The sequence below is a fragment of the Ambystoma mexicanum genome, chromosome 1p (genome assembly GCF_040938575.1).
Source record: "Ambystoma mexicanum isolate Mex_15411 chromosome 1p, UKY_AmexF1_1, whole genome shotgun sequence".
In the NCBI taxonomy this organism is placed as follows: domain Eukaryota; kingdom Metazoa; phylum Chordata; class Amphibia; order Caudata; family Ambystomatidae; genus Ambystoma; species Ambystoma mexicanum.
Window position 1 is genome coordinate 22,034,925 of NC_090921.1, and position 13,492 is coordinate 22,048,416.

The following is a 13,492-nucleotide window of genomic DNA, read 5'->3' on the forward strand; positions in this document are numbered from 1 at the left end:
TGGATGAGATTGCTAATGTATCAAATGGCGATGCAGCCTAGATTGAGTCTTTCTCTGGCATCTTAGAGTCTCGTCTTTGTGGGTGACTTCAGAGCATGGCCAGTTCCGCTGCCACGTTATTCCACAGGGCTTGGGTCGTTCACCGACACTATATAACATCTATCCCCACCTTCTGTTCAATCTATTGGACGGTCTGGGTGTCAGGTACACCACTTATGCTGACGATACCCAGATCATCCTTGAACTGACAGGTGACTTTGGTGGGGACTCAGAGGCGTTTAATCACATTTATAAGACAATACATTCATGGACGGCTGTTAACTCAGAAGAAAATTGCCCTTACTTTGCCATGTAAATGTATGTCTGGTAAAGCACCCCACTATCTGAGTGACCGCCTGAAGGTTGCGCCCCACAGCAAGCTCCTTCTGGGGGTACGAGATTTGGTGCATGGGCTCTGCGGGTTTGGAACAGTTTGCATCCTCAATATGTGCCATCCTTCGCTTGACAGACTTTAAGAGAGCTGTTAAAACATATTTGTTCGACAAGAAGGATTTGTTTGGTGCCCTCTTCATTGGCAGCCTTACGTATTGTGATTCTCTGTAATTGGGCGTTTAGTCTCTTTGTGCACCCTGAGGCCTAAGGGCGGGTGACACGTTATAAGAACTAGATAATAATAATAACACGTGTCACAGATACATTCTCATTGAAAGTTAAGGGTTTTTGTTCATCATAACATCATAGGGTAGGCCAATTGCTCTTATGGTCAGCTTCAGAACTAAGACAGACAGATTGTTCATTTGTCCTAGAAGTAGACTTTGGGAAAGCGGCGCTAGGGCTGCCCCTCTCTCGCCCACCTCCCGTGGTATTGCTGCCGTAGCACAGGCGTTACGGTAATCCCAACTTGGTCAATCACACCACCCTGATCATCCGTCTCACTGCGAACATTGGCATCACTGGTCAGGCTCTGGCATGGCTGACCTCCTTCCTCTTGGACCAATGCATCCAAGTTCCACCTTGGGTCCTTTATCCCCGCCACCTCTCTGTCTCCATGTGGTGCTCCCCAGGGCTCTATCCTCTCACCCTGTCTCTTCGATGTTTATCTGGCCCACAGGCCTCTACTTTCTCCCCTACCGTTCAGTGTTATGCAGAGGCTACCCTCAGCCTCCTCTCCTTCCTCGCTCATTCCAGACTATCAGATTTTCAGGGATGGTGCACCTCTAAAGATCTCTGCCTTGATGCCAGTAAGACAGAGATTCTTCTCATTGGGACCCCTGCTCCTGCTTTTCCTCTTTCCCTCTGGCTGCCCTCTTTGGGCCCCCTCCACCCACCCTCCCTCCTGTGAGGCAAAAAACCTTTGTGTCATCTTCGACTCCTCTCTCTCCTTCTCTCCACACATCACAAACCTTGCCAAGAAGGCCCATACCAGCTGCATCGCCTCAGAGGTATCCTGCCTTTTCTCACCTTCCCACAGAATGTTCACTGTCTGCAGAGCTCTGGTTCTCTTCAGGCTGGGCTACTGCAACAGCCTCTTTCTCAATCTTGCTAACTCTACTCTTTGTCCTCTTCAACTAATTTAGAACAGGATTGTGAGACTTTTCCTTGGCCTCAAGCCCAGGGACCTCATCTCTCCAGCTCTGAAATTGCTCCACTGTCTCCCGGTGGCCACGAGGATCAAGTTCAAGACCCTCTGCATCATCCTCAAGGCTTTTTGGGGCCATGGTCCTCTCTATGGTCTTGGGAGGATAGCTCAGGGGCAACGTGCTCACCTTGGAAGCAAGACGTCACGGAGCAGCGCGGGTTCGATCCTCTGGTTCACACTTAGAAACCTCTGGGTATTAAGCGCATTATATATAACCTATCATATCATTATATCCAACACTCTCTTCCTAAATACCTTCCTTCTAGAGCCCTCCACTCAGCTTACTCAAACTCTCTGCCGGTCAGAGGCTTCTCCAAACAGAGACTGGGGGTAGATCTCTCTCCTCTGCAGGTGCCGCTCTATAGAATAGCCTTCCTGCCCCTTTCACACTTGAGCCTGAACACCAGAAGTTCTGGAAACTGCTGAAGACCTTCCTCTTCTCTTCTTCCTTCTCTCTTCCTCGCCCCTGCTAATCTGCCTGTCTGCTCGTCCTGACTGGTGGCGTGGTTGCCCTCAGATCACACAGGGTACCATACCTCCATCCCCTTTAGCCAGTCACCCTGCACTGCCTTCTGGCCTACCCAGCACTTTCAGTCTGGAACTGCACCCATGTAGTCCTCTGCCATCCTCGAACTTACTCATAGCCCTGCTGTCTTAACTGCACTTCTCCCCACACCCTCTCCCCTGCACTTCTCGTTGCACTTGCACAATCTGAACAACACAAGGACTAGTCCGATGGTCTTTCTTGTCTTCCCTCTGTCTCCCTTCCTTGTCTTGTGGCTCCTAGAAACACTTGCTTAAAGGTGCATTATAAATACCCAATCAAAGCATATCTCACTGTCTAAACACTGATCTGTTCCCTAAAGCCATGCTCGCAGATACTGTTAGGAGGGAAGGGTCTTTTAGACCACCTGACATTCCAGCGTGAAATGGATCTTGTGTTTACTTGATGGTGGGAGACGTCCCCTTGTTTGTTTATTTGTTTTTATAATTCGGCCTTAATGCTAACCCCAAAAAAGAGACTATAAAATACTAATGTACATTTTAAAATGAGTTAAGTGAAGTGCCTGGAATTTCTAAAAGACAGATTACATATTTCATGAAATGTGAGTATTAAATTGTAAGCCAATTTCCCTTAAACCATGTAGTTTTCCTATGTCCCAATATCAATTAATTTAAATATATACAGTTTAAAAATGATCTCAAAAGATAAAAATTCTCTAACACAATTGTACCTATAAATAAAAAGTGATGCTTGTTTCAAAAGGATGACAATGCAGGATTATAAAATGGCGGATTCTCCTGTTCTGAGAAAATCCGAATTCAGGCTACTTAAAATTTAGAGCATCAGAACTTAATATCAAATTAAACAAGTTAGATCATATCATTAGTTGATCTTCAGGACGCATAAACTTGTTTCTAATCTCTCATTTTATAGTTCCTCAACCACCATGATTGTCTGATATACGGAAGGAGAGCCTGTGCAACCACGGGGGTCTCAGCATTTAGTAGATGAGATAATGCCGGGCGATATTATAAGAACCCTAGACCCCTAAGGACAGGTCGTACATTTCTTGCTCTAATATGTGCATACGTAGGACAAGAAAATAAAAAAAGAGCTAAATCTTCTTTGTCCCTGTTGCTCAATGTACAACCTCCCCCACCTGTAGGCATTTAAAGCGAGCTCTAATAATCGGGTTTTTGTCAACCCTTTCGTTTGCTCCAGAGGAGAGAATCTTCAGATTTCATTTGTGTGATTATCAAACGTCTGCAAATTCAGTTCAGAGGATTCTCTGTTATCAAATACATTTCAGCTGTGCTGTTAAATCTTTGCGCAGCTCTAACGCTATGAGATTCGGACAATTAAATTATGCATCAGCATTAATGTTTTGTAGAAGATGTTTGGCATGTTTGAACCATGGTATATTCTCAGCCCCTATTTTACGCAACAGATTTGTGATAAAAGATTGGATTAAAAGAGCTAGAGAATGTTCTCATATGCACGCCACTTAGGCCGCGGGCATCTAGGCACAGCCACAGGTTCCAACATCAGTTCATCTCGTAGATTATTTAGACCTACTTCCTGGGTGCTACGGAATATGGGGCTGCTTTCGATAGACTCAAGATCCTTTTCAGAAGAGTGTTTTCAACTGTCTGGGTCTCTTGTGCATTTGCAAAGCCCCAGAGTGTGGCGCACACTTTGCCATCACCTTTTTCATCACTTTATAAATCTTTAGAATTATATCAATCGGGTGGATTTTACACTTTGTTCCATAATAACGTACATAGATCCTTTTCATCTCCTAATATTTGATTCTTGATTCCGCTCATATTTAAGTTATTGAAGAAAGTACACAGTGTGCACATATTATATGTCATACTTTTTTTTTATTTCTGCTCATTGCATTTGTTTATTTCACATTTATAATAATTGAAGGGTTTTCGTGCCCTGCTTTTCTGTTGAAATGTCCAAGTAATGGAGAGATCAAGTGATGTGCCCATGATCACACAATGTATCACATTACGTTTTAAGTTGTTTGATGTATTGAAAAATAATTTGACCCTTTGCTTTTTCTTTACAGATAATGCAGCCAAGAGTATGCCCATGCTTCCGAGGAACCAGACTGAAAGGAAACTGCACCAGTGCACAGAGTGCGTGAAAAGCTTCCTTAACAATTCACAGCTGAAGCGGCATCTACTGATCCACACCGGGGTGAAGCCGTACCAGTGCACGGAGTGCGAGAAGCGATTCAATAACCGCTCCTCTTTGTGCATGCATCAAAGGATCCACACTGAGGAGCGACCGTATGACTGCAGAGAGTGTGGGGAGCACTTTAAGTTTCTATCAAACCTTAGGCGGCATCAGAAAACTCACATGGGGGAAAGACCTTACCAGTGTATGGAGTGCGAGAAAAGCTTCACTTTCAACTCCTATCTGAGAATGCATCTGAGGACGCACACTGGGGAGCGGCCATACAGGTGCCCACATTGTGATAAGCGCTTCTCTCATGCACGAAACCTGAGGCAGCATCAGAGCTGCCACACGGGGTACAGACCATTCCAGTGCACAGACTGTGAGAAACACTTTAGTCGCTCTGCTGATCTGAGTAGGCATCAGAGGATCCATACTGGAGGGAAACCCTATGAGTGCACAGTGTGTACAAAACGATTCAGCAACTCTTCAGATCTGGGAAAGCATCAGAGACTCCTTGTTGAGCAGGGGGAAGGTTTCCAGTGCATCAAGTGCAAAAAAAGTTTATGTGACTCCTCCATTCTGAGAAAGCATCTCAGGATCCATGCTGAGCAGAAGCTTCATGAGTGCACAGAGTGTGGTAAGCGCTTTAACCTGGTGGCCCACCTGAGGACACATCTGACCTCCCACACTGGGGAGAGACTGTACCAGTGCACTGAATGTAACAAAAGCTTCAGTCAGAAACCCTGTCTGAGAAAGCATCTGCGGATCCACACTGGGGAGAAGCCCTACGCGTGCACAGAGTGTGGTAAGCACTTTAACCAGGCGGCCCACCTGAAGATACATCAGACCTCCCACACTGGGGAGAGACCTTACCAGTGCGCCGAATGTAACAAAAGCTTCAGTCAGAAATCCTCTCTGAGAAAGCATCTGCGGATCCATACTGGGGAGAAGCCCTACGCGTGCACAGAGTGTGGTAAGCGCTTTAACCAGGCGGCCCACCTGAAGATACATCAGACCTCCCACACTGGTGAGAGACCTTACCAGTGCATTGAATGTAACAAAAGCTTCAGTCAGAAATCCTCTCTGAGAAAGCATCTGCGGATCCACACTGGGGAGAAGCCCTACGAGTGCACAGAGTGTGGTAAGCGCTTTAACCAGGCGGCCCACCTGAGGATACATCAGACATCCCACACTGGGGAGAGACCGCACCAGTGCACCGAATGTAAAAAAAGCTTCAGTCAGAAATCCTCTCTGAGAAAGCATCTCCGGCGAGTGTGTTGCTGTGTTGTTGGTATCGGCATTTCAGCAGTCGGCAGTCTTTCCACACTGGCCATTGAATGCGGAGGAGGAGTGGAAAATCTTTAAAACCCCCATCTGGGAGCAAGTGCGGCGAGTGTGTTGCCGTGTTGTTGGTATCGGCATTTCAGCAGTCAGCAGTCTTTCCACACTGACCATTGAATGTGCAGGCAGAGTTGAAAATATTTCAACCCCACCATCTGTGAGCGAGAGCAGAGTGAGTGCGGCGAGTGTGTTGCCTTGTTCCGGCTGGACCCATGAAACCCGAGAGATTCGAAGTGAAAGGAATCTCGGGCGCAAGGTAGGAACAGAAGGAACTGCTGACCTTTGATTCCGGTAAGCAGCTCCGTTGGAGAGCCGGACGGAGAGCCGCGCTGTGATCATACTAGCCCGTGATGGCTTCATAAATGATTTAGGGTGGAAGTGTGATGCTGATTATATGCCGCTAAGTTTGGAAATTGACACTGATATTGGTTACGTGCTTTTTTCTTTGAAGAAACCGAGCAGGTGGGGTGAGGGGGTTTGTAGCACATGTTGCCGAATTTGGATATTGACACTGGTTACGTACTCTTCTGAAGGTACCAAGCAGGGGGGGTGTCTACAGCATAAAGTAGTGCACACTTGTATAAGTGGCCCATCGGAATATAAGCACCAGTATTAGGAGCCCTATGAATACAGTATCATTTTGACACACTGATATATTGATACATTAACTCTATGACAGAGAACAAAAGTCGCTGAGCGAATTTAGTGAAATCCATTCGGGCGGGCCGTCAAGACAATATTTAACAGAAAGGTTGGTTGCAAATGTGCTACAATTTAAGAAGTGGTAGTGGTGGACCTAGTGTCAGCCAGAAGGACGACCTGAGGGCACCAGAAATTCACGACATGCCAGGGCCGGGTCGTCAGGAATCCAGTCTAACGATATACTACCTCCAAGTCCACCATGCTCAGAATGATGGGCCAGCAGTTTTCGAAGCTTGTCAAACTCTGGCAATTTTAACATCAAGTCCCGGTCCTCTGAGGAATGTTATGACAAATTCTTTATGGAACAATTTGGATTACACATTATCAACTTCATCTATTAAAAAGACAATTCTGAGGGGGGTGATTACAAAGAGAGCACTGAGTGACAGTGTGATTGCTGTTAGACTGGGGTGGGGGCCCAGGACCTCAAACATAGTAAGTGGGGTTGTAGTGGGGTCGCAGAAATGGTTACAATTGAATGCTCCTGTGAGTTGAGAAATTAAATGGAGGTTCCAGGACTCATGGGTATCCGAACGGCGTCTCAAGTATCTACTCCTCCAAGATGTAAACCAAAGGAGACAGGGGAGACCATAATCAAAACACCTCTGAGAGGTGCAAGAGTCCATCCGAGTCCACACTTTCAGCATTGAGTTTTGTATTAAACTCTTTAGTTAGTGGCCCTCATCGGAAGGTTGGCGGAATGGGTGTACCGGCACCAGTAAAGGTGCCGGTGCTGGTAAACCCATTCCGCGCTACCACGAGGTCTCCTCGCGGGACCCGCAATGGGCGCCTGGAAAAACCAGGCGTCCATACTGGGTCCCGCAAGGACACTAGGGAGCCAACAACGGGCCCGCCATTAACGGGCCCGTTGTTAGCTCCATCCCCATTGCCATTGAGCCCTATGGGGGCTCAAATGGGAATGGGAATGGACCGGATCCGGGTTCCTCGGACAGGGAATTACTGGGTCCGCCAAGGTTGCGATGGCCCGGTAAGTCCTCATTCGAGGAACCCGGGCCCGGATTGCGGTAAGGAGGCAACCATGCCACTAAAAGCGGCATGGTTAACTCCAACCTCCTGATGAGGGCCAGTGTGTTTGAACTCCTCAAGTCAGAAGTACAATCCCACTCAGGGATGTTACTTGAATTAACAAAGGAAGTGGGTGCCTGTGAGTCAGCAATGATAGGTCTTAATGGACTTATCAATGCCTCCATCGGTAAAGATCTATTACTCTTGAAGCATGTGAGTAAGCAACAAATATTGATGGGGGAAGGAAATTAAGGCACATTTGACTAAAGTTGACTGGGATTTAGACTCACAAAAATCTGAAATTGGGCAATGCTTTGATGGAATTGAAAGGAGCTCAACAGGAAGCGCCTATGGCATTAATTCCTTTAGATGATACTCTGCCCTCACAATCAACGCTAGAGGAGTTTATAAGACTGGCACAATTGGGGGATGCTCTGGTACCTGAATCTCAGTCAAGAATAGGTTAAATGTCTGAATCTAGAAAGACTTCCAAAGAGGCACAGGATTCTAATAATGTTAGTGAACATTGGATAGGAGAAGATCATCAGGTGATAGGGGAGGAGGACATAATGGCTGAAGAAGTAGTCCAGCAGTTAATTCCACAAAAAGAGCCTCCTGTAAAGAGGAAAAACACTAAGAAACAGAGGAAAAAGAAGGATAAAATAAATGAGGAAATGCAAAGGAATGCACCTGATACAGATACATAGAGCTTGCTGATCCAGCCACAGAAATCAAGAGCTTGCTGATCCAGCCACAGAAATCAAAGAACAAGAAACGAGGAAAACAAAAGGCTGCTGGAAAAAGGAAATTATTCAAGGCTCTGAATACAATTACAGATAATACATCCATTGAGATCAGAAAGCAAAACCGGAAAAAAGGAAAAGGAAAGAAACCAACAAAAGAATTGGAGGCAGCTACTGGAAGTCAGAGTCTAGGTTTGGAATTACCAAAGACTGCTCAAGTGACCATGAAGGTCAGTGTGGGTCTACAAACAGATGACCTGAAAGGGGAGCCCAAGAAACCTCTCAGAGTAGCCCCCACATTCTTGAAAAGTCAAACTAAACAGCTTGGTACTTCAAAAGGACAGATGAGAAACCAAGCAGGGTTACAAACTGAAACAATGGCTATGATACCTGATCAAGATGGGCCCATGCAAGCTCCTGACCCAAATCAAGGGTCACATCAATGCAATCTCCTGATCCAAATCAAGGGTCACATCAATGCAAGCTCCTGACCCAAATCAAGGGTCACATCTTCCATCTGTTAATCCACAAATCATTTCTACGAATCCTATAGGAACCACAAAGGAAGGGAGTGATTTACTACAAGAAACACAAGTTAATGAGGGTAAAACCTTGAATCCATTTGCAATACCAAGACTATGGGCCTCATTATAAGATGTGCGGAATGGGTTTAACGGCGTCAGTAATGGTGCCGGCACCATTAAACCCACTCCGCACTATTACGAGGTCCCCTCGCGGGACCCGCTCTGGACGTCTGGTTTTACCATAGCGGGTCCCGCGAGGGGACCAGGGAGCTAACAGTGGGCCCGTTCGTAATGGGCCCGTTGTTAGCTCCCTCCCCATTTCCATTGAGCCCTATGAGGGCTCGAATGGGAATGGGGAAGGACCGGGCCCGGGTTCCTGGAAGGAGGAAATACCGGGCCCTCCATACTCGGAATGACCCAGTATTTCCCCATTCAGGTAACCGGGACCCGGACACGATTTTGGAGGCAGCCATGCCCTTATTAAGGGCATGGCTACCTCCAAAGTCGTAATGAGGCCCTATGGCTTAAAAGGATATATCCCACCAAAGGCCAGGGAAGCCTCAATAGAGGCACTATCCTGTCCAAAACTAAATTAATACCAGATCCTTACCTTCTCTCATCAAAGGATATTGATCGGATTAGATTTCCTTACAATAAAGTTACATCGGGGGTAGAAGTGATAATGAAGACTCAATTGGGCCGCAGTCAATGCAGCAGCGGCTCTAATTAAAGTAGGCCTAGGAGTATGCCCTAATATGCCGATGATGAATGGTGAGCTGGTACCATCTCATCTCAATCAGGTGATCAATCGAGGGGCAGAAATGCTTTAAATGTAGGGGTTTAAGGGAAGAGGGATTGAACTAAAAGTTCTGGGATCGTCTACCAGGTATCATTGCAGAAGTCTTTTAGAAGCTATCCCTGGCTGATGATTTCCTTTAGTAAAGAAATATCTACGTGTGGTCAGTTGGAGTATGAGGGGCTCAAGTTCATTTAGGGAAAAGAATATGATGAACTACATCTTTGGGGAGCATAACCTAATTGTATTACAATAGACATGGCTCTTCACATCATTGCAATTGGATGGCTTTACGTCAGTGTTTCAGGGGGTGCAATAATTGCCTGTGGATAGACAGTCAGGAGGATTGTTGATAATGCTACGCAACTCGTGTATCACCTTGATAGAAGTGCCATCAAGAAGGCAAGGCATTTTAGCAGTAAGGGTGAAATTTGAACCATAGCTGAATCCCTTGATTAAGACCCCATGGATGATAATAGGCATATATACTGGAGCCCCTCCCATTCCAACTTGATCGATTTCATGGAGGACTTATCCAATGTCGTGTTAGATGTCTCCTTAAAACATCCAGGGGGCAACAAAGAGCTAATCCAGTAAGAAATGGCTGTATTTGGTCAGATTTATTTGATGACTGGAACCTTTATATAACAAACGGTTCTATTGAGGGAGATTTTACTGCTGCAAAAACATGGAGATCGGGGGAAAGTCATCCACTATAGAGTACATCATAATGATCGGAAAGAGATATGCAAAGTACAACGAGAAGGGGGTCTCATATGGTAAAGATTTAAAAAATAAAATCACTCTGAAATGAGTATCATCATTGGTCGAGACTTCGAAAAGTGGTTAGACTCGATGCAGACGGCAAAGACATGTTGAAGGCAGTTATCGGGTCAAATTCCAGAAATGTTTGGAATTTAATAAATACACCAATCCCAAATGTATCCAGTATTTCAGTCCAATTGGACTGGGCAAAAAAAAATTTAAGCTTAAATTTGAGGAATCAAATCCCACTATGTGTTGGTTGGGATTAAATCAGAAGTGGGATCTGGCGATGGATGGAAAGCAGATAGAGGATTTCATCTGCAGTTCCTCTAAATCAAGAGCAGCAGGGCCACGTGGCCTGACAAATGATATGCAGCGTAAATCATCCAATCTATGGTCCTCAATTTTGCTAGATCTCTTTAATAATATTCTAAGTGCCCGTGACATCCCACCATCTTGGAGCAATGCATTAATAATCCCTATTTTTAAAAAGGGGGAGAGATCGAGTCTGCCAATTATAGACCAATAGCGCTGATGGATGTGGAAAGCAAAATATTTGAGGCTAGTCCTAAAAGATCTTGAGGACTGTGCAGAGAAAGCCAATATAATACCAACATTTCAAACATGCTTCCTCAAGGGTCTTTCCACATCTTTGAACGGCAATTATATTGAAGATCCGTTTGGCTGATAATTTAAAACATCAAAGTCTATACGTGGCATGGATCGATCTCTCCTGTGCATTTGATACCATTAATAGGGGAACATTGTGGTGCAAACTGAAGAATTGGGGTATACCGCATAGGGATGTAACGGTATAACGGTATACCGTTAAAGATACCGTGAACCACTTAATTGAACAATAATAACCGTCACATTATTTATACCGTTCATACCGTTAAGTGTGCTTTTCAATCTGATTTGGAAAAGCTGCAGTAAGCAATTGCTGCACAGTCTTGGTTTTGCACTGTTGGATGTGCTGTCTGCCAAGTAGTTTCAGTTGGAGCAGTTTTTAATGCCATTCCATAAATCACACGTGCCTTACACAAAATCAAGATGTTAGCAATAGGAAGAATAGATACAGTGCCAAGAAGGAAAAGGGTTTACTTTGGGGTGGCGGCTTTGGGGTTTATATATTTATAATGGATAATGTTCTCTAAACATATGGCAACGGGGGATTTCCCTGGTTCTATAATTGAATTTACATATAATAAGTCGCACTGCGAAATTCACTCATCTCTGGGAGTATTCCCTGCTGCCATACAAAAGGGTAACATGTCAGTGATTACTGAACACCTTTTAGCCCGCAAGTAAACTAAAGGCTGTAACGTAAGAAGAAAGTGGGTGTGTGTGTGTGTGTATATGTGCACAAGCGTATACTACCATCAGCCTCCATTGATCTGTGGCATGCAGGTTATCAAGATGGCAACATGTTCATCTTCACCAGTAGCCAGTGGGGAGCTAAAAGCCTAAATGACCATTTAAGAAAAGCTTTTCAGTTTGCTTTGCCAGTTGCAGCAGGCCTCCACCCTACCCCCTCCTCTCCACACGTGTGTTTGTGTTTGGTGGAAGCAAGGCATTTCAGTGGAAAGTATGTTGAAAAGCCCAATTCTGGCCCTGGGTGCCTGGTTTTGTTTGTGATGATAAATCTGTCAATTTATGACCTTTTAGAAAATATTTGTTAAGATCAGTTAACTCCACCTGCTATACCGCGATAACCATGATATACCGTCATTTGGCAAGAAGGTTATCGTACCGTCATAAAACGAATACCGTGACACCCCTAATACCGCATGGATTATTAGCCGTACTTATTCATCTCCATGAGGCATCCTCTATTCAAGTGCTTTTAAATATAGAGGGAGACTTATAAATAAATTTCCATCTAAGAAGGGAGTAAGACAGGGGTGCATAGTAGCACCCTGTCTTTTTATTTTGTTTATGGCAGACATATGGAATCACCTGATGGGGGTGTCTTTTGTGCCGTCTTCTATGGATGATCAAAGGATCAGCTATTTGGGTTATGCGATTGATGTCGTCTTGGTTGACTGCACGACAATTGGTCTGTAGAGATTGATCATTGCATTTGCCAACTATGCAAAAAAATGACGATCTTTTGTTCAATCCAACCAAAACAGCAGTGATGGCCGTAAAACCAACAGAAGAAGACGGTTTAAGTAAGTTTAGGTGGAGCCTTGACGACATCAAGCTTCCGATAGTGATGGAAACTAAATATCTGGGTTTCCAAATTAGAGCTGAAACAACTATCCTAACAATTGAGACCTATCTTTCTGGGAAAATTATGATTTCCCAAATGAAATTGATAATGAATACATATTGTAAATTCACCCTTGCTCTCCTGCTTAAATTCTACTGTGGCAAGGTAGTCCCAATGGTAATGTATGTGATCGAACTGGAAACCTTGTCGGTTAAAATGAACTGGACTAGAGGTTGGATTGTGGAAAAAGGTTCTTACCCTGCCACCCTCCCTGCCGATGTCGAGGCTGCGATATGAGTTGGGCATTCAACCCTTGGGTTCTCGTGTAGTGTGCAAAATAATTGATCTATGTCGGTTAATTATGATGCCAAAGAAAACCTCCCTATATGCGGATGTCTATACTCAGATGAAATCTAATACGAACTCTTCTCTTAAAGAGTTAAAGCAGGAGGCTTCGACATACTTAATAGCCTGCAATTCATCAGAAAGGGAATTGATAGAAAACCCTGTAAAAGTAAAAAAGAAACTGGCAGAGTATGATTGGATTGCTACGAGGGCGTCCTTTGTTGATAAGAAATGTTTTGATGGTATGATATGGCATTTATAACGCGCCTATACACATGTGTTTCAAGGTGCCATGAGGCACGGGAGGGGGAACAAAGGGAGGACAGACAACGATCCTATTAGGCCAGGTATCATTCAGATCGTGCAAGTGCATGGGATGGGGGAAGGGGGAAAATGCGAGGGGGGAGGGGAAGGGACAGTGCAGTACATGAGAATAGAAAAATAACAATAAGTAAAAGTAACGGCCAGCAGGTGTCAAGTGCAAAGGTAAGTGCAGGCATCAGGTGTCAAGTGCTGGTGGTGGGGCTGTAGGGAGGCAGACAAAGGGCCTCATTACGACTTTGGAGGCAGCCATGGTGCTAATAGCTTAGCACCATGGCTGCCTCCAAAGTCGTGTCCGGGTACTCGGAATGGGCACTTACCGGGTCATTCCAACCTTGGAGGACCCAGTAAGTCCCCATTCTGAAAACCATTCCCCATTC

At 45.0% G+C, this 13,492-nt stretch overlaps 1 protein-coding gene across 1 annotated transcript in view; it reads left to right on the forward strand.

Annotated features, from left to right (window-relative positions):
* The window catches only part of LOC138564250 (zinc finger protein 271-like), an 85,570-nt gene extending 72,409 nt beyond the window's left edge, over positions 1-13,161 (forward strand). Inside the window, exon 3 of the mRNA XM_069642895.1 lies at positions 4,222-13,161. Coding sequence (XP_069498996.1) covers positions 4,222-5,699 — 1,478 coding nt within the window. The 3' untranslated portion in view covers positions 5,700-13,161. The remainder of the gene's footprint in view (positions 1-4,221) is intronic.
* Positions 13,162-13,492: the final 331 nt, after the last annotated feature.